Source organism: Coregonus clupeaformis, chromosome 8 (genome assembly GCF_020615455.1).
Source record: "Coregonus clupeaformis isolate EN_2021a chromosome 8, ASM2061545v1, whole genome shotgun sequence".
NCBI classification, from domain to species: domain Eukaryota; kingdom Metazoa; phylum Chordata; class Actinopteri; order Salmoniformes; family Salmonidae; genus Coregonus; species Coregonus clupeaformis.
In genome coordinates, this window is record NC_059199.1 from 59,048,927 (window position 1) to 59,075,936 (window position 27,010).

At 44.9% G+C, this 27,010-nt stretch overlaps 1 protein-coding gene across 1 annotated transcript in view; it reads right to left on the reverse strand.

The window, feature by feature from the left end:
• The window catches only part of LOC121572246 (protein 4.1-like), a 111,971-nt gene that overhangs the window by 71,948 nt on the left and 13,013 nt on the right, over positions 1-27,010 (reverse strand). The window contains exons 2-4 of the mRNA XM_041884205.2: positions 16,136-16,539; positions 13,584-13,820; positions 11,579-11,683 (exon numbers count right to left, since the gene is read on the reverse strand). Coding sequence (XP_041740139.2) covers positions 11,579-11,683; positions 13,584-13,820; positions 16,136-16,531 — 738 coding nt within the window. The 5' untranslated portion in view covers positions 16,532-16,539. The remainder of the gene's footprint in view (positions 1-11,578; positions 11,684-13,583; positions 13,821-16,135; positions 16,540-27,010) is intronic.

Sequence of the window (27,010 nt, forward strand, 5' to 3'; positions counted from 1 at the left end):
ACCAAGGATTACTATTCTCAAACTATACAGCAAATGCTCTGGAAAACAAACAGAAACCTGAAAACACCATCCAACCTGGAACTGAGTGAGTAATGTTTAGTATGAAGCTATTTTTCACTTTCAAAAACCAAGAAGAAAAATTCATTACAATGATATATTTTATATTATAAGGACTGAATTCTAAGGCTACCAAGCTTAAGCTTGCTACAAAGAGATACAATTTCAATTAGCACTGACGTGTGAAGTGAGAGGTGTCAAAGCCCTTGAGCCCAACAATGGCAGGAGAGTCGTACAGTCTACCCCAACTAGAGGCCTTAGAAGAGGCCTTAGAAGCACCCCCACTGTTCAGAGGTCATTAAAATACAGTACCCTCTGAATGTAAAAAACGACAAGACACGAAAAGAGTACAAATTGAAACTTATTTTGGGGAAGCACGAGACACTTTTGCTGATTTGTATAAAAATGGGAACATAAGCAACCTTATCTTCCACACAGACCATCCCCTGGCATGGCACAGTGCTATACTAGCACACTACCCCTCTGTTAAGAGGGGGTGTTGCGACGGGTGGAAACTCAGGATACTGGACAACGAGGACTCTGAGTCGTCTAATATTAATCTCTATAAATCTGGAACCGTTTTGGTTCAAGGCAACACCAAACAATTCCAGCTGGACTTTCACCTAATCAAAGAAATAGCTCAGCAGGAGAAGCTGTCCCTTGAGAAAGATACCCCTACCCCGAGCGGGTCAGACCAGACCTCTTCATTAAATAACCCCACAGAGCAACCCCAAGCAGAAACTCAACTTCCCAGCACAGAGTACTACTCCCTCATTGAAATGAAGGATAAATTCACCCAGCTGGAGGTAAGGCAGGTGGAGCTGGAACAGCAGGTGAACACACTCCAGTCAGCACAGACCCAGACAACAGTCCAGCACAACAACACCCCCTTAACTAGACCTGGAGAGCTGCAGGTGGAGAGAGACATGTCTGCACTCTGGACTGTGGTGAGACAACATCAACAGGAGAAAGAGCAGGAGCAGGAGAAGAACAGAGCACTAGAGGAGAGGATCAGAGTGCTGGAGGAGAAGGTGAGAACGATGACGGGTGACATTGAACAACCCATTAGAGAACAGCCCACCTCAGATCCCTGGCCAAAGTCTCGACACCGCAGCAGAACAGTACACCCTAGACCCTGACCATAGCCTCGACATCACACCCAGACAAACAAATGAAGAACCCCAAGCCCTGGGACCCCAACCCCTCTGAGCAACCCCCAGTCAGACACCCTGATAGCCCTCATGACGACCCCCCCACACCCACTGAGGACATACACAAGCCACAGATTGTACTCCTTATGGACTCAAACGGGAAATACATACAAGAAAATAAACTTTTTCCAAAACACACAGTGTCTAAACTCTGGTGTCCAAATACCCAGCGCGCCCTAGACCTTCTGTCTAAGGACCGACTAGGATCACCCAGCCACATAATAATACACACAGGCACAAACGACCTGAGAACACAGCAGGAAAGGGTGGCCACATCACTCAAGGGCGTGATAGAAAAAGCTTCTTCTACTTTCCCCAACGCACAAGTGGTTATCTCAACCCTGTTACCACGAAAATACTTCCACCCTGCTACCATACAGCGGGTAAACGCAAGTATTTCCCGTGACTGTGCATCAAAACCAAATGTCTTCCTGGCCCACCACTCCACCCTGGACGTGAACAGCCTTTACGACCAGGTCCACCTATACAAGGCAGCAGTGCCCACCTTCGCCCCGGACCCTAAAGGATATCGCCCTCAACCGCAGACCCAACACCTCACACAGGAGCAACAGATCAACAGACACCCCGCCCAGACCAGCGAGACACTCTCCCAGACCTGCGGGACCCCCCAGGACCTACACATAGAGGACCCCCGCAGAGAGGACCTACATCCAGACCACAGCACCATCAACCACATCTACACCCCCCACCCCAACCAATTAACTCCCCCCAAGTCAACCATGCCCACACCCCATTTAGGCCCCCTCAGATCAGACCTATGCCCCTCCTACCCACCCCAAGCCCCCCACTCCCACAAAGAGGGCCTCAACATGAAAGTCACACATACGCCCAGGCCGTGAGCAGGCAAACAGGCCCAACACCCACTCTTACACTAGCCCAAGCCAATGGCATGTACCAGATGCTCAGCAGGCTCTGCTCATAATTACTGGCCTGAGGCCAAACCACACAACCAACAACATTAGACACTTTATGGAACACAAAGCCTTCACTATTTCATCCTGGAATATCCAAGGCCTGAGGTCATCTGCCTTTGGCCTAAAGAGCAGGAATCTGGACTTCACCAAAGAAATCGGAAATACAGACATTGTCATCCTACAAGAAACATGGTATAGAGGAGACGGACCCACTGGTTGCCCTCTAGGTTACAGAGAGCTGGTAGTCCCATCCACCAAACTACCAGGTGTGAAACAGGGAAGGGACTCAGGGGGTATGCTAATTTGGTATAGAGCAGACCTAACTCACTCTATTAAATTAATCAAAACAGGAACATTTTACATTTGGTTAGAAATTCAAAAGGAAATTATCTCAACTGAGAAAAAATTTCCTCCTGTGTGCTACCTATATCCCCCACTAGAATCCCCATACTTTAATGAAGACAGTTTCTCCATCCTGGAGGGGGAAATCAATAATTTCCAGACCCAGGGACATGTACTAGTCTGTGGCGACCTAAATGCCAGAACTGGACAAGAACCTGACACCCTCAGCACACAGGGGGACAAACACCTACCTGGAGGTGGCAGCATTCCCTCCCCATATGCCCCCCTAGGCACAACTACGACAACATAACCAACAAAAATGGGTCACGACTCCTGCAGCTCTGTCGCACACTGGGTATGTACATAGTCAATGGTAGGCTTCGAGGGGACTCCTATGGTAGGTACACCTATAGCTCATCTCTTGGCAGTAGTACTGTAGACTACTTTATCACTGACCTCAACCCAGAGTCTCTCAGAGCGTTCACAGTCAGCCCACTGACACCCCTATCAGACCACAGCAAAATCACAGTCTACTTGAACAGAGCAATACTCAATCATGAGGCATCAAAGCCAAAAGAACTGAATAATATTAAGAAATGCTATAGATGGAAGGAAAGTAGTGTTGAAACCTACCAAAAAACAATTAGGAAACAACAAATTCAATCCATTCTAGACAACTTCCTGGACAAAACGTTCCACTGTAATAGTGAAGGTGTAAACTTGGCAGTAGAAAACCTAAACAGTATATTTGACCTCTCAGCTTCCCTATCAAATCTAAAAATCTCTAACAGAAAACCAAAGAAAAGTAATAACAGTGATAAATGGTTTGATGAAGAATGCAAAAACCTAAGAAAGAAATTGAGAAACCTATCCAACCAAAAACATAGAGACCCAGAAAACCTGAGCCTACGCCTTCACTATGGTGAATCACTAAAACAATACAGAAATACACTACGGAAAAGAAGGAACAGCATGTCAGAAATCAGCTCAATGTAATTGAAGAATCCATAGACTCTAACCACTTCTGGGAAAATTGGAAAACACTAAACAAACAACAACACGAAGAGCTATCTATCCAAAACGGAGATGTATGGGTAAACCACTTCTCCAATCTTTTTGGCCCTATAACAGAGAACAAACAGCAAAAAAATATACATGATCAAATGCAAATCTTAGAATCAACTATTAAAGACTACCAGAACCCACTGGATTCTCCAATTACATTGAATGAACTACAGGATAAAATACAAACACTCCAACCCAAAAAAGTCCTGTGGTGTTGATGGTATCCTCAATGAAATGATAAAATATACAGACCACAAATTTCAATTAGCTATACTTAAACTCTTTAACATCATCCTTAGCTCTGGCATCTTCCCCAACATCTGGAACCAAGGACTGATCACCCCAATCCACAAAAGTGGAGACAAATTTGACCCCAATAACTACCGTGGGATATGCGTCAACAGCAACCTTGGGAAAATCCTCTGCATTATTATTAACAGCAGACTAGTTCATTTCCTCAGTGAAAACAATGTACTGAGCAAATGTCAAATTGGCTTTTTACCAAATTACCGTACGACAGACCAAGTATTCACCCTGCACACCCTAATTGACAAACAAACAAACCAAAACAAAGGCAAAGTCTTCTCATGCTTTGTTGATTTCAAAAAAGCTTTTGACTCAATTTGGCATGAGGGTCTGCTATACAAATTGATGGAAAGTGGGGTTGGGGGAAAAACATACGACATTATAAAATCCATGTACACAAACAACAAGTGTGCGGTTAAAATTGGCAAAAAACACACACATTTCTTTCCACAGGGCCGTGGGTGAGACAGGGATGCAGTTTAAGCCCCACCCTCTTCAACATATATATCAACGAATTGGCGAGGGCACTAGAACAGTCTGCAGCACCCGGCCTCACCCTACTAGAATCTGAAGTCAAATGTCTTCTGTTTGCTGACGATCTGGTGCTTCTGTCACCAACCAAGGAGGGCCTACAGCAGCACCTAGATCTTCTGCACAGATTCTGTCAGACCTGGGCCCTGACAGTAAATCTCAGTAAGACAAAAATAATGGTGTTCCAAAAAGGTCCAGTTGCCAGGACCACAAATACAAATTCCATCTAGACACCGTTGCCCTTGAGCACACAAAAAACTATACATACCTCGGCCTAAACATCAGCGCCACAGGTAACTTCCACAAAGCTGTGAATGATCTGAGAGACAAGGCAAGAAGGGCCTTCTATGCCATCAAAAGGAACATAAAATTTGACATACCAATTAGGATCTGGCTAAAAATACTTGAATCAGTTATAGAACCCATTGCCCTTTATGGTTCTGAGGTCTGGGGTCCGCTCACCAACCAAGAATTCACAAAATGGGACAAACACCAAATTGAGACTCTGCATGCAGAATTCTGCAAAAACATCCTCCGTGTACAACGTAAAACACCAAACAATGCATGCAGAGCAGAATTAGGCCAATACCCGCTAATTATCAAAATCCAGAAAAGAGCCGTTAAATTCTATAACCACTTAAAAGGAAGCGATTCCCAAACCTTCCATAACAAAGCCATCACCTACAGAGAGATGAACTTGGAGAAGAGTCCCCTAAGTAAGCTTGTCCTGGGGCTCTGTTCACAAACACAAACAGACCCCACACAGCCCCAGGACAACAACAACAACAACAACACAACTAGACCCAACCAAATCATGAGAAAACAAAAAGAGAATTACTTGACACATTGGAAAGAACAAACAAAAAAACAGAGCAAACTAGAATGCTATTTGGCCCTAAACAGAGAGTACACAGTGGCAGAATACTTGACCACTGTGACTGACCCAAACTTAAGGAAAGCTTTGACTATGTACAGACTCAGTGAGCATAGCCTTGCTATTGAGAAAGGCCGCCGTAGGCAGACCTGGCTCTCAAGAGAAGACAGGCTATGTGCACACTGCCCACAAAATGAGGTGGAAACTGAGCTGCACTTCCTAACCTCCTGCCAAATGTATGACCATATTAGAGACACATATTTCCCTCAGATTACAGCGATCCACAAAGAATTCGAAAACAAACCCAATTTTGATAAACTCCCTTATCTACTGGGTGAAAAACCACAGTGTGCCATCACAGCAGCAAGATTTGTGACCTGTTGCCACAAGAAAAGGGCAACCAGTGAAGAACAAACACCATTGTAAATACAACCCATATTTATGTTTATTTATTTTCCCATTTGTACTTTAACTATTTGCACATTGTTACAACACTGTATATATACATAATATGACATTTGAAATGTCTTTATTCTTTTGAAACTTCTGAGTGTAATGTTTACTGTTAATATTTATTGTTTATTTCACTTTTGTTTACTATCTACTAGGGCTGTCAAAAATAGCGCGTTAACGACGTTAATTAGTTGTTTGCTGTTAATTACGTCAATTTTTTTAACGCATTTCACGCATGCGCAGTGTGACAAATTATTCAGGTCAGGAAAGTGGTTGGGAGCTAGAGGCGAGATGGAGCAAGGTGAGCCTATTGACGGATACAAATATAAAAAGAATGATGATGGTACAGTTAACAAGTACAAGGTTATTTGCAAGATTTGTAAGAAGGAGTTTCAATTTCACCGGAGCTGTTCAAGCTTGAAGTACCATGTCAACGCCAAACATGCGTTTGCTGGGCCGTCAGATTCAGCAAGTGGTTTGCGCCAGACCACGCTGAATGTTTGCAGGCAATTAACAAAATCAACCTCAGATAATTTGACCAACACAATAGCAAAATGGATTGCAAAGGATTGTAGACCCATTAGCATTGTAGAAGACTCAGGTTTCCTTGATGTTTTGCAAGTGGCGTCTCAAGACTCATTCTATAAGCCACCGTCAAGAGCCACAGTTATGAAGAAAATCCACGAGCTCTATGAAAACGAAAAAGAAAAAAGGAAAGAGGTCTTGGCTCAAGTAAATCATATCGCCCTGACAGGAGACCATTGGACATCAGTGAGTAACAACAATTACCTCGGAGTAACTGCACATTTAATCAGTGACACGTGGGAACTGAAGTCTTTTGCGCTGACTATATTAAAAACTGAGGAGCGTCATTTTGCGGAGGCTTGTAAAGAACAGTTCCTGTCTGTTGCACGTGAGTGGGACATCGTATGCATTTCAGAAAAAAAATGGTTAGGATTCAGGTGTAATTGCAAATAGTGATTAATCATGATTAATCCACTGAAAATTCTGATTAATTTGATTAAAAATTGTAATCATTTGACAGCCCTACTATCTACTTCACTTGCTTTGGCAATGTTAACACACGTTTCCCATGCCACTAAAGCCCTTAAATTGTAAATTGGTGGCGATACAGCAGAAAATCCCAGCGGATGGTGGCTTTATTACATCCAGTCAGAGGTTCCTGTAAATCTGTCTGGATGGCGATGTATTTATTGGACGTCTCACTAATCCTTATGAAGGACTTCCTGGCAGAAGAGGTTACTCGACCAGTCAGCAGCCAATATACCAGTTAAATAATTTGTGAAATGTTGCTTGATTATAAATTGTTTAAGGTTAATATCAGTAGTGGGTGGGTGCTCAATAAATATATTCAGTATCCTATGACGAGGTTTATCATCAGAGCTGATTGCGATGGTAAGACATTTACCTTTTGATTAGACGACCGGAGTTCGAATTGCAGACAGCATCATGATTCATGAAATATCATTCTAACCAATAATGTGGCGTGCTCATTATAAATACATTGTGATTTAATTTCGGTATCAGACTAACTTTTCGTATGATTTTGTTTGCTGAGCATAGAGGCTGGCAGTTTATCGCCAGTTCACCCTATGGGCACAGGGGAGAATTGAACGAGGTGTACGGCGTCTCATCCTTGCGTGTGTCGTTTCTTCTATAAAGCGCGCATACCCAGAAGCAAATGCATTTACATAGGGTTTGAGCTTGAATAAAACCAGTTCATTTAGTAAATCTAGCCTGGTGTAATTTTTTTCAAGACATAGACCTATCCAATGCCTGCGCCTTATGTAAAAATAGTATTTGTTAGCTTGTCCACTATAACGACAGGTTCGAACGTAACCAGATCAATTTGCTTTGCAGATTAAACTACTTTCAACGCGCACTAATCCCGTGTCCCTGTTGCTAGAGTAGTGACTTCAACTAGCTTTGGCTGCCACCTGTTGGAAAGGAATAGTAACTACACTGAGCAACTAGTTGGTAGAGTCAAAGGAGACTTTAATAATATATGCCATTCAGCAGACGCCTTTATCCAAAGAGAACTGGGTACATGGTAGTGAAAACAGATCACAGAAACAGGATTACAATTTTGATATTATGGATGGTCAGTCCTTGCATCTATATATCTCTGTCTATGAATTTGAGAGTGGTTACATTTCTCCAGCCCCATCCCTCAGCTTTTTACCCAAAGAGGAGCAGGGAGACACTGTTATTGTATCTACTGTTGATTGGCACTTTAAGAAGTTAAGATGCAGATTAAATACACACCAAAATATGTTACAGATACTATAAAAATGTCCCATCACTCAGACCGTTAGTGAATACACAGCATCAAGCACAGCAAACAATCAATCAAATGTAAAGCCCTTTTTACATCAAAATAATAACCACATTGGTTATAGAGGGTGCAACAGTTCAACACATCAGGAGCAAATGTCAGTTGGCTTTTCATAGCTGAGCACTCATCGGTTGAGCGAGAGAGTCGAAACAGCAGGACCGGGACAAGGTAGCACATCCGTTGAAACAGGAAAAAAAAAAATCAAGTGAAAAAACAATTCCACTCCGATTCCCTTTATGGATGGGTGTATCTTTGAATTCGCTGTTGAATGGCCTGCTCCTTCTCCATTTTTGGAACACCAGCCCACTCCCCCAAAGTGATCGATTGTATATCTTGGCTCGCACTGTGATTGATTGAGATTCTGAGCTCTCAGGTTCATACAGCGAGTTATGGTCAACACTGATCTCACCCTCCGTCAGCTCCATCTGTTGGAAGAAAACAATTAAGGCATCTATTAGTTATATTCAAGAATCACTGCATATACTTAAAATAAACAATAGCCTTAGAAATAACATGTACCTCCTCTGCCTGCTGCACAGTCTCCTCCAGGATGAACCCCTTCTCAGGGATGAAGATGTCATCCTGAAAACAAACAAATGTTTTGTTAAGACAACTGAACCCAAATATATCAGTTGGCATTAACAATCTACCTGTATTCTATGCTTTGTCCACACACACACACACACACACACACACACAGACAGATTTATATTTCAGCAAACATTAGCTATATCAACTTCAGTCTAGCTAAATTAGGTGGCGCTAACAAAACATTACAAAAACAAATCTGTCAATAAAATGTATTACTGTACTTGACTATCTGAGGTGGAAGCTAACTACAGTAACTACTTAATAACAGGGGTACACGGAGAAACTGTGTTGCAATTTTAGTTGCAGTTGAGTTGCTTGCTAACGTTATTTGCTGGGGTGTGTTACACAAAACACTTCAGACGCAATTAGCTAGTTAACATTACCTTCAACTAGAGTTGTAACAAAGTTGTCCAGTATCTAACGCTAGCCTAGTCAACAACAGTCATGACCGGTTAACGTTACCTCAGGCTCCATTGCATTGACTCGCGTCGCCTCCTCCGTTCAGTCGCTTTTGCTTGACTCCAAAGGCAGCGATGTTGATGATGGTCGGTTGGTAACACCTACACCATAACCCTCGAAATGTCAAATGGAGGCGCAAGCAGAGTGCTTCAACGTAGGACTCCTTTCCATTTGGAAACTCCCGGTTGCCTTCATCCCGAAGTCTGCCTCTGCAAAGTGCTTCCTGTAGATCCTGCTAGCTCGAACTGGCACGTCCTTCCTCTTCAGGACATAGAGCCACTTCAAAAGATGTGGGTCCTTGGGCAGCCGGTGTAGTTTACCGAGGGATTTTTTTGGAGCCAATTCATACAGCCTGGCTCTACCCAGTTCATGTTTGAATTACTACTTGTTGATGCCATATTCGTTGTCCGCACCTAACCTCACTCTCTTCGATTCAGTCTCCGCGCGAAAACTCAATACCACAGACAATTTGCTGATTCCTGCCAGTGACGCACTGGCGTCAGTCATTACTATGGCAATTTAAAATGGCGCTGACCATAGCTCAAATAAACCTTGTTGACGATCAAAACGCTAAATATAGAGATGTTTTTATGTTAAATGCACATGTTTAGGATTAATGGATTGAATACATCTCTTTGCTTAGATTTACTTCCTAAAGTGTATCCATTCCCCTTTAAAAGACTAAAACCAAATAGAAAGTATGTAGAGATAATAATAGCCTATAATCTTTGAGAACAAATATTCTACAATCAACAAAATAGAAGATTGACAATCAGGCCCCCATTGATTTTGTTATAATGTTTAAGCATAAGAACACAGCATTAGTTATGTCATACTGTATAGAATTGCAGGAAATTTGCTTCCAATTCATCCCAAAGGTGTTCGACGGGGTTGAGGTCAGGGCTCTGTGCAGGCCAGTCAAGTTCTTCCACACCGATCTCGACAAACCATTTCTGTATGGATCTCGCTTTGTGCACAGGGGCATTGTCATGCTGAAACAGGAAAGGGCCTTCCACAAACTTTTGCCACAAAGTTGGAAGCACAGAATCGTCTAGAATGTCATTGTATGCCGTAGCGTTAAGATTTCCCTTCACTGGAACTAAGGAGCCCGAACCATGAAAAACAGCCCCAGATCATTACTCCTCCTCCACCAAACTTTACAGTTGGCACTATGCATTTGGCCAGGTAGCGTTCTCCTGGCCTTCGCCATACCCAGATTTGTCCGTTGGACTGCCAGATGGTGAAGCGTGATTCATCACTCCAGAGAATGCGTTTCCACTGCTCCAGAGTCCAATGGTGGCGAACTTTACACCACTCCAGCCGACGCTTGGCATTGCGCATGGTGATCTTAGGCTTGTGTGCGGCTGCTCAGCCATGGAAACCCATTTCATGAAGCTCCCGATGAACAGTTCTTGTGCTGACGTTGCTTCCAGAGGCAGTTTGGAACTTGGTAGTGAGTGTAGATAATAAGGACAGATTATTTTTACGCGCTTCAGCACTCGGCGGTCCCGTTCTGTGAGCTTGTATGGCCTGCCACTTCTCAGCTGAGCCATTGTTGCTCCTAGACGTTTCCACTTCACATTAACAGCACTTACAGTTGACCAGGGCAGCTCTAGCAGGGAAGGAATATGATGAACTGACTTGTTGGAAAGGTGGTATCCTATGACGGTGCCACGTTGAAAGTCACTGAGCTCTTCATTAAGGCCATTCTACTGCCAATGTTTGTCTATGGAGATTGCATGGCTGTGTGCTCAATTCTTATGTACCTGTGAGCAACGGGTGTGGCTGACAAAGCCGAATCCACTAATTTGAAGGGGTGTCCACATACTTTTGTATATATAGTGTATTTCAGAATAATATGCCATTTAGCAGACGCTTTTATTCAAAGCGACTTACAGTCATGTGTGCATACATTTTTTACGTATGGGTGGTCCATGCTTTGTGACATTATGTTAGCTAGCTATCCCCAGTTAGATAATGTGTTTTCACTTGTTTCATCTGCATGCTTGTTGTGTTCTCCCTGGTGCACTCGTTTGTGCGTGAGCTGCCTGCTCGTTCTAAATAGTATAATCTACTATCATATAATATAATAGTATAATCTAATCTGTTCAAAACAGTGGAAGCGTGTGCAGCAGTGGTCATTCAGTGTTTGACACGCAAAAGTGAAATAGGTGTAGTTATGCTGTTGTTCAAATGCACAGATCGCTTTATATATCTTCTCAAAGAAACTACCGGTAGTTCGAAAACGTGGCATTATATTTCTGTCATGCTGCTTTGTTGACAACAAACACCTCGCGCCCCGGGTATTCAGCCAATCAGGTCACAACTCAAAAGACACATCAATTTGTGGGTCACAAAGCAAAAACGTTTGGGAACCCCTGACTTAAGAGCAACAGACCTTCATGGAGGGCGACTCCCAGATTGCCAGACCGTAGTAGTCTCTCTCCAGCAGGTTGAGGTGGTCACACACCTTGGTGAACAGCTCCACACCTTTGGCATGTTTCTAAAGGCAAGAGAGAGATGTCATACAGAGCCACAATAAACCTGTCTTTAACTATGTATGTCATTTGGCATGTTTAAAAAAACAGGAGAGAAGCCAGTCATTCAATTTATGTCCCAAATAGCACCCTATTCCCTATATAGTGTGCACTACTTGTAACCAGAGCCCATAGGTCTCTGGTCATAAGTAGGGCACTATGTAGGGAATAGGGTGTCAATTGGGACTTATACAGTAGACCTCTTTCCTGCAGTTAAATGACCAAATCGCCCTCTAGTGGCCTTACGGGTGGAATGTTATTAATATTTTTCATAATTAATAAACATTCAATATTTTTTTTACGCCGAAAATCCGATGTTTCTATGTCAAACGGTTTTGGTATATTTCAGTCTTCTGTGATGTAAACTGAACAAAATTATAAACGCAAAACGCAACAATTCCAACGATTTTACAGAGTTACAGATCATATAAGGACATCAGTCAATGGAAATAAATACATTAGGCCTTAATCTATGGATTTCACATGACTGGGCAGGGGTGCATAGTCCCAGCCACTTGGGAGCCAGACCCAGCCAATCAGAATGACCACAGAAGGGCATTATTACAGACACAAATACTCCTCAGTTTCATCAGCTGTCCGGGTGGCTGGTCTCAGACAGTCCCGGAGGTGAAGAAGCCGGATGTGGAAGTCCTGGGCTGGCGTGGTTACACGTGGTCTGTGACTGTAAGGCCGGTTGGACGTACTGCCAAATTCTCTAAAACAACGTTGGATGCGGCTTGTGGTAGAGAAATGAACATTCAATTCTCTGGCAACAGCTCTGGTGGACATTCCTGCAGTCAGCATGCCAACAGCATGCTTCCTCAAAACTTGACACATCTATGGTATTGTGTTGTGTGACAAAACTGCACATTTTAGAGTGGCCTTTTATTGTACCCAGCACAAGGTGTACCTGTGTAATGATCATGTTGTTTAATCAGCTTCTTGATATGCCACACCTGTCAGGTGGATGGATTATCTTGGCAAAGGAGAAATGCTCACTAACAGAGATGTAAACAAATTTGTGCACAATCTTTGAGAGAATTTCTGAGATCTTCTATAGCAGGCTGGTAGTGAGGCTGCTGCTGACCAATGACAAACAGAATGTCGGTGTGTTTCCCAGGGACCTTACAGTAGCAGGCTGGTAGTTAGGCTGCTGACCAATGACAAACAGAATGTCGGTGTGTTTCCCAGGGACCTTACAGTAGCAGGCTGGTAGTGAGGCTGCTGACCAATGACAAACAGAATGTCGGTGTGTTTCCCAGGGACCTTACAGTAGCAGGCTGGTAGTTAGGCTGCTGACCAATGACAAACAGAATGTCGGTGTGTTTCCCAGGGACCTTACAGTAGCAGGCTGGTAGTTAGGCTGCTGACCAATGACAAACAGAATGTCGGTGTGTTTCCCAGGGACCTTACAGTAGCAGGCTGGTAGTTAGGCTGCTGACCAATGACAAACAGAATGTCGGTGTGTTTCCCAGGGACCTTACAGTAGCAGGCTGGTAGTTAGGCTGCTGACCAATGACAAACAGAATGTCGGTGTGTTTCCCAGGGACCTTACAGTAGCAGGCTGGTAGTGAGGCTGCTGACCAATGACAAAAACAACATTGTCTGAGAAGTGGTGGAGGATAGTTTTGTTCCAATACTGGATGTATGCCTAGCCTACAGATCCCAGGTCTGGTTGTGCTGTCTTGCCAAATCATATTGAATTGTCATGCCAAGCAGCCATGCCAAACACGGCATGACATATATAAAAATCGGACAATTTAATAGGATTTGGCAAGACAGCACAAACCGACCTGGGTCCCCCAGGCTATGTATCCCAGAATACCCGCTATAATAAAGGAATGATTTGGTAATATTGGGACTTACATCCAGCTCACACTCATACAGAGTGTCGTCCAGCAGTGTAACTTTAATTTGCATGATCCTGGGTCGACGGGGAGCCTTAGGAGGTCTAGCTTCTTCCTCTGTTGTCCTCTCCTCTCCCTCTCCCTCAGGTTTGGGCTCCTCCTCCTCTTCTCCTCCCTCCTTGTCTTTCTCTCCCTCCTTCCCCCCCTCTTCCTCAGAGTCTTCCTCAGGGTCTTCCTTCTGGTCTACCTGGACAGGCTGGAGGAAAACACACACAAGACACATTTTAACACATTCAATTTTATATTCATTCCAAGAACACATACATGGACACATTTGCATTTGTGTGTAAGACAAACATCGTCGCTTAAAGCTACACAGAACAAACAGCTAAGCTTTACAAACGACAAAGACATGATATTATATATCTATATAGCTCAGCTCATCTATACCATCATTGTTCAGTCTCAGACAATGTCCAGTCAGTTAACACATGATACCTTTACCACCATGCCTGGAGGCATTCAAAAACCATTAACCCTAAACTCAAACCCAAAAGTTAGTAGTCAGGTCAACCGTTCTGGTTCTGCATCTCTACACTTCACTACAGGAGAGATAAACAAAGGCTTTGTCACACACACTCACTCACTCACTCACGCACGCACGCACGCACGCACGCACGCACGCACGCACGCACGCACTCACTCACTCACTCACTCACTCACTCACTCACTCACTCACTCACTCACTCACTCACTCACTCACTCACTCACTCACCACTCACTCACTCACTCACTCACCACCACCACTCACTCACTCACTCACCACTCACTCACTCACTCACTCACTCACTCACTCACTCACTCACTCACTCACTCACTCACTCACTCACTCACTCACTCACTCACTCACTACACACACACACACACACACACACACAAAGGCTCTGGCAATGAATAATTAAAGCATCACTACAGAAAAAAGTAAATTAAATCACTGTAGACACTGAAGGAAGGAGCAGGGTCTTAAAATAACCACTGATCAGGGAGAGAAAGGGAACTAGTGGGACTGGGACCGGCCAGCCAGTCAGTCAGTCAGCCAGTCAGCCAGCCAGCCAGTTAGCCAGCCAGTCAGCCAGCCAGCCAGCCAGTCAGCCTGCCAGTCAGTCAGCCAGGAAGAGACAACCTCAGCTCAGACAAACCTTTCAGAGGACCCGAATGGAGCCTCGCTTCACTAAATGAGTCCCTTATCTAAGGCATGACCTCAGAGAGCAGAGAGAGAGAGATAGAGAGAACACTTAGACCCAAAGAGGAGAGCCGTTACGTATTCCTATTGTAGTCTACTGTTGTCTGTAACTGCATGGTTCCCTGACTGTTTATTCTATACAAGAAATGATAGAAGTATAGGAAAGGGGTTTGAATAAAGTCATCACTATTGTGACTATATATCATCACTATTGTGACTATATATCATCACTATTGTGACTATATATCATCACTATTGTGACTATGTATCATCACTATTGTGACTATATATAATCACTATTGTGACTATATATCACCACTATTGTGACTATATATCATCAGTATTGTGACTATATATCACCACTATTGTGACTATATATCATCACTATTGTGACTATATATCATCACTATTGTGACTATATATCACCACTATTGTGACTATATATCACCACTATTGTGACTATATATCATCACTATTGTGACTATATATCATCACTATTGTGACTATATATCATCACTATTGTGACTATATATCATCACTATTGTGACTATATATCACCACTATTGTGACTATATATCACCACTATTGTGACTATATATCATCACTATTGTGACTATATATCATCACTAATGTGACTATATATCATCACTATTGTGACTATATATCATCACTATTGTGGGGGCCAGTATGTGAAATGTATGCACTCACAAATTGTAAGTCGCTCTGGATAAGAAAGTCTGCTAAATGACTAAAATGTCAATTGGATCACTAAAAAAAATATATATATATATCACCACTATTGTGACTATATATCATCACTATTGTGACTATATATCACCACTATTGTGACTATATATTGCCATGACCTTGTGCTTTGAGAATGAAATGAAATCCTACATACAGAAGGAACAAAAGGAACCGAAGGAAAGGCTTTCCTGAAGCCACATCTCAAACACCACAATCATTACACATTCATGCACTTCTGTTCTTACTCACTTCACATAGCAGTTTGAAGAGTACTGTAATCCAGAGTACTGTAATCCAGAGTACTGTAATCCAGAGTACTGTAATCCAGAGTACTGTAATCCAGAGTACTGTAATCCAGAGTACTGTAATCCAGTACAAAACACTTAACATTTCCTACTGAAGAGCACACTGATCAGCTCAGACTAAAATCGGCACTTGAGACACTGACCGAAACTCATTTTGCCCTCTAGCTAAGCAGTAGCTAAGAGTCCTCAACCACACACACAGCTATTAAAAATGTCCTCATCAAGCCTAACCCACAGCCCCAGTATGACAGCGCAGTAGGAGTGATAGGTTCTCACCTGAGCCTCGTTGCTGCTGAGTGAGCGCAGGTCGAGGTTCTGATCCCCCTCGATCCTGAGCTCTGGCTCACAGTCAGCGATGGGCGCCTTGGCCTCTTCCCCGTCCCCTCCTTTCTCCCCCTTCTCTCCCCCGTACCCCTCGCACTGAGACCTCCTCTTCAGGAAAGAGGAGAAGAGCCGCGAGAGGCCGCGGCCGGCCGAGGTGCGCTGGCGGGGCCTCAGCTGCACCCCCTCCTGGGGCGAGGGCGAGCCGGGACTGTGGGGCGAGATTGGGGTTGTGGTGGAAGCCTGGGACTCCGAGGGCCTGTGGTCAGGGGGCGTGGCCTGATGCTGCTCCGCCTCCTGCTGGCTGGGCTTCTTCTGCTGCTGGCTCTCTGTCGCCTCGTCTGTCGTCATGGCAACGACTGCATGGGGAAAACAACCAGAGAAAATAGAGTCCGTTATGAAGAGATTTGGTCAGGTAGTTTACCTGGGATTGGATCCTATGTTATTCAATTGTTGGTAATATAGTCATTACACTACAGGTCATTGTAAGTTAGTGTGCCTTCTAACCTCTTCCTTGTTTCTAGCAGATTCTTATTGTGACTCGGTATTTGTCCTTTGAATGGACACACATGCACGCATGCGCACACACACACACACTTAACACACACACAAGCCCAGGGTAGACTAGAAAGACAGAAGGCAGGGGACGCTCCTAACGATCCTGTTTACACAGGGAGAAGAGAGAAAGTCCTCCTAAACAGCCTGTCTCTCTTCAGCAGGGTCATTTAAGCTGCTGATTCTCTTGGTTCAATACGGTGTAGATGGTGCGGAGGACAGAGAGAGAGAGAGAGAAAGAGAGAGAGAGAGAAAGAGAGAGAGAGAGACAGAGACAGAGAGAGAGAGAGAGAGAGAGAGAGAGAGAGAGAGAGAGAGAGAGAGAGAGAGAGAGAGAGAGAGAGAGAGAGAGAGAGAGAGAGAGAGAGAGAGAGAGAGAGAGAGAGAGAGAGAGAGAGAGAGAGAGAGAGAGAGAGAGAGAGAGAGAGAGAGAGAGAGAGAGAGAGAGAGAGAGAGAGAGAGAGAGAGAGAGAGAGAGAGAGAGAGAGAGAGAGAGAGAGAGAGAGAGAGAGAGAGAGAGAGAGAGAGAGAGAGAGAGATGAACCTGGAGAAGAGTCCCCTAAGCAAGCTGGTCCTGGACACAATTAGACCCAATCAAATCATGAGAAAACAAAAAGATAATTACTTGACACATTGGAAAGAATTTACACAAAAACTGAGCAAACTAGAATGCTATTTGGCCCTAAACAGAGAGTACACAGTGGCAGAATACCTGACCACTGTGACTGTCCCAAAATTAAGGAATGCTTTGACTATGTACAGACTCAGTGAGCATAGCCTTGCTATTGAGAAAGGCCGCCGTAGGCAGACCTGGCTCTCAAGAGAAAACAGGCTATGTGCACACTGCCCACAAAATGAGGTGGAAACTGAGCTGCACTTCCTAACTTCCTGCCAAATGTATGACCATATTAGAGACACATACTTCCCTCAGATTACACAGACCCACAAAGAATTCGAAAACAAATCCAATTTGGACAAACTTCATTATCTATTGGGTGCAATCACAGCAGCAAGATTTGTGACCTGTTGCCACAAGAAAAGGGTAACCAGTGAAGAACAAACACCATTGTAAATACAACCCATATTTATGTTTATTTATTTTCCTTTTTGTACTTGAACTATTTGCACATCGTTACAACACTGTGTATAGCCATAATATGACATTTGAAATGTCTTTATTCTTTTGGAACTTTTGTGAGTGTAATGTTTACTGTACATTTTTTATTGTTTATTTCACTTTTGTTTATTATCTATTTCACTTGCTTTGGCAATGTTAACATGTGTTTCCCATGCCAATAAAGCCCTTACATTTAAATTTAAATTGAATTGAGAGACATACAGAGAGAGACAGAGACACAGAGCGAGCGAGCGAGAGAGAGAGAGAGAGAGACAGAGAGAGAGACAGAGAGAGAGAGACAGAAAGAGAAACAGACGAGAGAGAGAGAGAGAGAGAGAGAGAGAGAGACAGAAAGAGAGAGACAGACAAGAGAGTGAGAGAGAGCGAGAGAGAGACAGAAAGAGAGACACAGACGAGAGAGAGAGAGAGAGAGAGAGAGAGAGAGAGAGAGAGATGGCGAGAGAGAGAGAGAAAGAGAGAGAGAGAGAGAGAGAGAGAGAGAATGGCTGAACCAAGCAACACTACACTGTTCAGCCCAGCCTCAGCAGAGCTGTAGGACAACTGCAGAGCGCTCTACGCTCCCATTGCTCCATAATCATCAGTTTTGAGTGGACACTAAATGTAGATAGTTTATCATCATGGATGATGATCGCTAACCCCTTAGGTGGCTTTTAGAGATAGACGTAAAATCTTAAACAGGGAGAGGAGGGAGAGGAGTGAGAGGAGGAGGGAGAGGAGGGAGAGGAGGAGAGAGGAGGAGGGAGAGGAGGAGGGAGAGGAGGGAGAGGAGGAGGGAGAGGAGGAGAGAGAGGAGGAGGGAGAGGAGGAGGGAGAGGAGAGAGAGGAGGCGGGAGAGGAGGGGTGATAGGAGGGAGAGGGGGAGAGAAGGAGGGAGAGGAGGAAGAGGAGGAGGGAGAGGAGGAGGGAGAGGAGGAGGGAGAGGAGGGAGAGGAGGAGGGAGAGGAGGGAGAGGAGGAGGGAGAGGAGGGGTGAGAGGAGGGAGAGGGGGAGAGAAGGAGGGAGAGGAGGAAGAGGAGGAGGGAGAGGAGGGGGAGAGGAGGAGGAGGAGGAGGGAGAGGAGGGGTGAGAGGAGGGAGAGGGGGAGAGAAGGAGGGAGAGGAGGAAGAGGAGGAGGGAGAGGGGGAGAGAAGGAGGGAGAGCAGGGAGAGGAGGAGGGAGAGGAGTGAGAGGAGGAGGGAGAGGAGGAAGAGGAGGAGGGAGAGGGGGAGAGGAGGAGGGAGAGGAGGAGTGAGAGGAGGGAGAGGAGGTGGAGGGTGAGGAGGAGGAGAGGAGGGAGGAGGGAGAGGAGGGAGAAGAGGAGGAGAGGAGGAGGGATATGAGGAGGGAGAGGAAGGAGAGGGGGCAGGGGAGGAGAGGAGGGAGAGGGGAGGGAGAGGGGGAGAGGAGGAGGGAGAGGAGGAGTGAGAGGAGGGAGAGGAGTGAGAGGAGGGAGAGGAGGTGGAGGGTGAGGAGGAGTGAGAGTAGGGAGAGGAGGAAGGAGAGGAGGAGGGATATGATGAGGGAGAGGAGGGAGAGGAGGAGGGATATGAGGAGGGAGAGGAGGAGAGGGGGGGCAGGGGAGGAGAGGAGGGAGAGGAGGAGGGAGAGGAGGAGGGATATGAGGAGGGAGAGGAGGAGAGGGGGCAGGGGAGGAGAGGAGGGAGAGGAGGAGGGAGAGGAAGGAGAGGAGGAGGGAGAGGAGGGAGAGGTGGATGGAGAAGAGGAGGGAGAGGAGGGAGAGGGGGGAGAGGAGGAGGGAGAGGAGGAGTAGCCATTATTATTATTATTATCATGGAGTGGTGGTGTGATCTGGAGTGGGCTTTTACAGCCCCCCATCTCTCTCCGCCAGCCTTCTGTTGTTGAACGAATGGGTTTCACCCTCCACCGCTGCATGCTGGGTAGGGGTCACTGTGCAACGCCGGCTTTATTAGGCCCCAGTCATGTCATTGTGTTGGTGGAGTCTCCATGCTGCTACTGCTGGTGACTCAGCATGGGAACATAATGGGAACATAATGGGTACATCATGGGAACATTATGGGGACATCATGGGAACATTATGGGAAAAGGATGGGAACATCATGGGGACATCATGGGGACAGTATGGGAACATAATGGGAAAATGATGGGAACATCATGGGAACATAATGGGGAGATAGAGGCTGGTCATTGTGCTGGTGGAGTCCATGGCTTCATCCTGCTACTGGTGGTGACTAAGCATGGGAACATCATGGGAACATCCTGGGAACATCATGGCAACATCATGGGGAAACGGAAACATCACGGGAATATCATGGGAACATTATGAGAACTTTATGAGAACATCATGGGAATATTATGGGAACATCATGGGAACATTATGGGAACATCATGGGAATATCAAGGGAGCATCATGGGAACATCATGGGGACAGAATGGGAACATCATGGGGAGATACCGGTCTTGACGCTTTAACACTCTGCCATAAATTAGAGAGGAGGAGAATCTATCTCTTGCCCTCTAGTATGGTGAACGGAATGTCCTTTGTTTCAGAGACTTTTGCCGCCCAAAAACTTCAACATCCAACAATGAACACTGGGACAATATAGTTCAACATCCGAACGTTGGGAATGATGAGAAATGGAATATGGAAAATTAATGTCTATTTTGTGATGTCCTTAAAAATTGTATAAAGGCGTTATAAGGAAAACATTGTGACTTGAAGAGCTTTTACACTGTGTCTATCAGATTTACATCCTTTACCTTGGGTAGAAAATATCAAGGAGGAAGACAATGTTTTCGTGAAGATAGGAATGTGATTTTAGCTTTCTAACAAGATCATAGTGATGATAATACTTTTGCCTCGTAACTAGCCCCGCCCGAGGGAGCTCAGAGAGCGTGTCAGTATGATGGAAGCGCCCCTTTTTACCCGAGGGTATAAAAGATTGAGTTAAGAATTAACAGGCCAGACCAAACGGACTCAAGCTGCAGCTTTTGTCTCCATTTGTTACGACCCTGAAAATCAACACGAGGTGAAGACGACAAAGTTGCCTCCACTAACAATCAATGTTACGGCTGAGAAGCTGTTCTAAGGACTGTATCTAAGAAGGGGGATTTAAGTGGGACCATCCTGTTACTCTCTTCAAACCATCGTCTACTACACTGCTCTCATCACCCCACAGGGGATCATCGACACGGCTGATTAGCCGTCCTCAGAAGACCACTTCCAGAACGAGTGAAAGTAAACAGACAACAAGGAAGAAGGACATTGTGACCTCTTGTGGACAATCAGAGCCTTACACCTGAGAATGAAGGAGAAGGCCCATCCGCAGGAGAAGGCCCAATCGAACCCTTTCCACAAAGGCCTGGTTCCAACAGAGATACACGACGAAGACCTTCAACACGTAAATACATGCATTACTTCTTACCCAAAAGGTCGGGGCAGGTCGGGGCAAGGTAGTAAGATTACTGTGAGAGTAGTTCCCAAATGTATCCAAGTGTTGCTTCTCTTCCTCTCTCTCTCTCTCTCTCTCTCTCTCTCTCTCTCTCTCTCTCTCTCTCTCTCTCTCTCTCTCTCTCTCTCTCTCTCTCTCTCTCTCTTCCCTCTCATCTCTCTCTCTCTCTCTCTCTGTCTCTCTCTCTCTCTCTCTCTCTCTTCCTCTCTCACTTTCTCTCTCTCTCTTTAGCTCTCCATCTTTTGTAACAAGTGTCATATTGTGTTAGTCCTCTAGGGACCTGTCGTCATCGTATTACGTTTCTGATCAATAACCTGTACCGTGTGTGTGTGTGTGTGTGTGTGTATCCTGTGTTATCATTTAGTTTGGTAGTAAATAAAGAAATAATCAAATCAATTTGTGTGGTACGGAATGATCAGTAATGATCAGATTCAAGAAGTCTCCGAAGTTCAGATTGAGACTGATATGAGGTAAATGATTAATAAGTGACGGTTATCGATATCTATATATTATTGAGTTTAATTCGGGAGATGGTAACTCGTTAAACAACTTCTCCCGTGGTGCCCCAAATTCATAATGAGTTAATTGTTACATTATTAATTTAATCTAGTAACAATTAAACATAGTAGGTAATTATTCGATAGATAAGTCATCACATTAATAAAAGTCACGTCACGACACTGGTAATGATGGGTTAATCTAGTTGCTGCCCTATGACAGGGCCAAATCTGACAATAACAGCAGCACACAACTAGCCCGGTCCATGATATGTGCTGGCTTGCCAATGTATGACCATAATATCTGGCAAGACAGCACAGACAGATCTGAGACAAGGCTAGCAAATAACCTTCAGTGTTCTGCTTTGGCTTGGATCTCTCCTGAGTCATTGTCTAGTCTAGACTCACAGTGTGTTGGTACTATTTACTCAGTAGTCCAGAACCGTAGAGGACCGACTCAGGGGAACACAAGGGCCCTTCAACAACTAATAATACAGTTAGGCTCCACCGTTCAGAGAGACGTGAGGCGCAGTGAGTTGACTTCATCAGACGCTCATTTGGAGCTCTCAGTGGACCGAGGAGACCTCAAGGACGTGCGTCCCAAATGGCGCCCTATTCACTATACAGGGCTCTGGTCAAAAAAAAAGTAGTGCGCTATATAGGGAATAGGGTGCCAATTTGGGACGCATCCCAGGTCTACCGTTCAGCCTCTCTCTGCTCTCAGTCTCCTCCACTCTCGGGCTGCTCAGCAGTTAGTAGGGCCATGATTACCTTGATCATTACAATCATCCGATTTCTTTCTCAACAGTGACTCCCTTCCCAGTGCTGCTCATGGGCTCAGAGCATAGGGAATAGGCCGAGACTAACCCAAGTAGAACATCAGGTGATTCTCCTCTTATTAAAGACAGTGGACATAGCTGGCCTACATTACATGCTTCAAACACTGCAAAGAATATTGCTACATTGTGAAGCACAATGCTAACCCTTCTGTGTGTGTCTAAATGAGTCGGTTTGAAAACGGTTGGTGGCACAGACACAAACACAGGAAGTTTACGTTCCCAAGTGTCTAGTTCCTGCTTTATCAAAACAAAGACACCTCAGTCTGTCCCTGGGTGTGTGTGCATCACAGGGGGTTGGTGGCACCTTAATTGGGGAGGACGGGCTCGTGGTAATGGCTGGAGCGGAATAGTTGGAATGGTAGTAAATACATCCACACATGGTTTCCATGGTGATGCCATTCCATTTGCTCCGTTCCAGACATTATTATGAGCCGTCCTCCCGTCAGCAGCCTCCACTGGTGTGTATGTGTGCTACGTGTGTGCGGGGTTAAAAACGACTACACAAAAATACATTTCTGTGGTAATTAGCTTGAAAGACAAAAGAACCAGTTCAAACTCACTATTCACTCTCACAGAATTGCCCTATCATCATCATGCTAGCTGTCGTGGTACCTTCATCATGTTTCCCATGGCTGCTGACACACAATGTGCTGCTATGATGTCCAATCAAGATCACGCAGGCAACAGGGTTTGTCAGTTGGCTAATACCCCTGATGGCGTCAATATGGGAACTGCCCGCTTGATATTTACGTCCCCACGCCTGCAGCCCTGCATCCCTACTGCACACCATAGTCCTGTACACTGGCTTTGGCACGCAGAGAGAGGAGGGTGGCCAGCTTAACTGGATCATGCTGAAGCATCATGTTGTAGGCTGTAGCATTGGGCCTACATGTTGTCTTGTTGCCTATAGGTATATATAGCCTTCAGCATATACGGTATTATAGCTGAAGATCTGTGTTGTCATGTTGCCTTCAGCATATACGGTATTATAGCTGAAGATCTGTGTTGTCATGTTGCCTTCAGCATATACGGTATTATAGCTGAAGATCTGTGTTGTCATGTTGCCTTCAGCATATACGGTATTATAGCTGAAGATCTGTGTTGTCATGTTGCCTTCAGCATATACGGTATTATAGCTGAAGCCTGTGTTGTCATGTTGCCTTCAGCATATACGGTATTATAGCTGAAGATCTGTGTTGTCATGTTGCCTTCAGCATATACGGTATTATAGCTGAAGATCTGTGTTGTCATGTTGCCTTCAGCATATACAGTATTATAGCTGAAGATCTGTGTTGTCATGTTGCCTTGTACAAAATACATTAAAGAAACGACCTTAACATCACAGAGAGATGAATGAATGGGGGAATGATAGAGAGAGAGAGAGAGAGAGAGAGAGAGAGAGACATACAACAATATTAAATCCATGTACACAAACAAGTGTGGTTAAAATTGGCAAAAAACACACATAGTTCTTTCCACAGAGCCGTGGGGTGAGACAGGGATGCAGCTTAAGCCCCACCCTCTTCAACATATATCAACGAATTGGCGAGGGCACTAGAACAGTCTGCAGCACCTGGCCTCACCCTACTAGAATCTGAAGTCACACACACACAAACACACACTTCTCTCTCTCTCTCTCTCTATCTCTCTCTCTCTCTCTCTCTCTCTCCCCATCCCTCTCTCTCTCTCTCTCTCTCTCTCTCTCTCTCTCTCTCTCTCTCTCTCTCTCTCTCTCTCTCTCTCTCTCTCTCCTTCATCCCATTACAACACACATGCTCCCTTCTCTCCGTGGCGTCATCCTTTTAAATCAGACTCCACCTGTCGGCATGCCAAGTCAGCTACAGCCCTGCTGGTCATGAAACGGGACTAAGGAGATACACACACACACACACACACACACACACACACACACACACACACACACACACACACACACACACAACGTTTATCCCCGGCCAGGTTTAGTACAGTAATTGTCCCCTTGAGTGATGCTTCAGAGAAGTGGGCCACAAGAATCTACCTGTGTAACTCCTACCTATTTCATGTCGCATGTTCAGTTAGGAATAATCCCTCAGTAGACTGATTCCATATACAGTCGCCTGTGAACTCAGAGGGCAAAAAAGTTAAGTCTTACAGTAATTGTTTCGATTCTATTCAAAACACACGTGCGCATCGCATACGGCACAAAAAATCCATCCCACATTGACGGGGCTGTAGTGGAGCGGGTCGAGAGCTTCAAGTTCCTCGCTTTTAAATGGTCCACACACACCCACACGGTCGTGATTTGGCATTGGCCCTCAAATCCTCAAAAAGTTATATAGCTGCACCATTGAGAGCATCTGGACTGGCTCCATCATTGCTTGGTATGGCAACAGCACCGTAGGGTGGTGCGGACAGCCCAGTACATCACTGGGGCCGAGCACCCTGCCATCCAGGACCTCTATATCAGGTGAAAGGAAGGCCCGGAAAATTGTTAAAGACCATCCAAGCCATTGACTGTTCTCTCTGCTTCCGCATGGCAAACGGTACCGGTGCATCAAGTCTGACACCAACAGGCCCCTGAACAGCTTCCATCCCCATGCCATAAGACTGCTAAATAGCTAACAAAATGGCTACCCGGACTGATTATATTAAATTCTATCTGCATTGACCTTTTTATTTTATTTATAAACACTCCCTTACGTTGATGACTTTTTGCAAATCCAATCCGTTTTCCACGTTGATTCAACGTCATCACATTGAATTATTTTGTTGAAATGACGTGGAAACAACGTTGACTGAACCGGTTTTTGCCCAGTGGGTTGACACTTAAAAGCAATAGCGAATGAGTACCCTATAAAGGGAATAGGGCGCTATTTGGGACACACCCACACTAAATATACAGACACCCTACCACCCACACTCAATATACAGACACCCTACCACCCACACTAAATATACAGACACCCTACCACGCACACGAAATATACAGACACCCTACCACGCACACTAAATATACAGACACCCTACCACCCACACTAAATATACAGACACCCTACCACCCACACTAAATATACAGACACCCTACCACCCACACTCAATATACAGACACCCTACCACCCACACTCAATATACAGACACCCTACCACCCACACTCAATATACAGACACCCTACCAGCCACACTAAATATACAGACACCCTACCACCCACACTCAATATACAGACACCCTACCACCCACACTCAATATACAGACACCCTACCACCCACACTCAATATACAGACACCCTACCACCCACACTAAATATACAGACACCCTACCACTCACACTAAATATACAGACACCCTACCACCCACACTAAATATACAGACACCCTACCACCCACACTAAATATACAGACACCCTACCAACCACACTAAATATACAGACACCCTACCACCCACACTAAATATACAGACACCCTACCACCCACACTAAATATACAGACACCCTACCACCCACACTAAATATACAGACACCCTACCACCCACACTAAATATACAGACACCCTACCACTCACACTAAATATACAGACACCCTACCACCACACACTAAATATACAGACACCCTACCACCCACACTAAATATACAGACACCCTACCACCCACACTAAATATACAGACACCCTACCACCCACACTAAATATACAGACACCCTACCACCCACACTAAATATACAGACACCCTACCACCCACACTAAATATACAGACACCCTACCACCCACACTAAATATACAGACATTCCTCCATTCTGTCACATTCTTCGCGTTCTGTCACATTCCCTCCATTCTATCCAATTCATACTAATCTGTTCCATTAACCATTCTGTCCCATTCCCTTACTTCTGTCACATTCTCCCCTTCCGTCACATTCTCCACTTCTGTCACATTCCCCCCTCCTGTCACATTCCCTCCATTCTGTCACATTCCTTCCATTCTGTCACATTCTCCCTGTTCTGTCACATTCCCTTCCTTCTGTCACATTCCCTCCATTCTGTCCCCCCACGGTCTCCAATTAAAAGAACATGCTTTGTTTGGATACTATAGTTAGCCAAATGGCAGCTCCATGAATGTAGAACAGCTCTTGAACGCATCAATGGATGGTGAGCAGAAAGAGTACTTCAGATACTGAGGTAACCACGGAGGGTCCAAGGGCCCAGATCTGGGACTCAACATGAGGGAAGTATGAAGTGTATTCATATCATTAGAGAAAAGGTCTGTTTTAATACACGTTGTGTGTGTGATTAGAATCACAGTTTGGGGAGCAGTATTTCTACAAAGTTTTCAGATACAAGCAGTACGTCTGCGAGTGCTGCGAGTGTTGTTTACAAGGTAGTGTTTGGGAAGTCAGCTGGCAGCATGAGAGAGAGAGAGA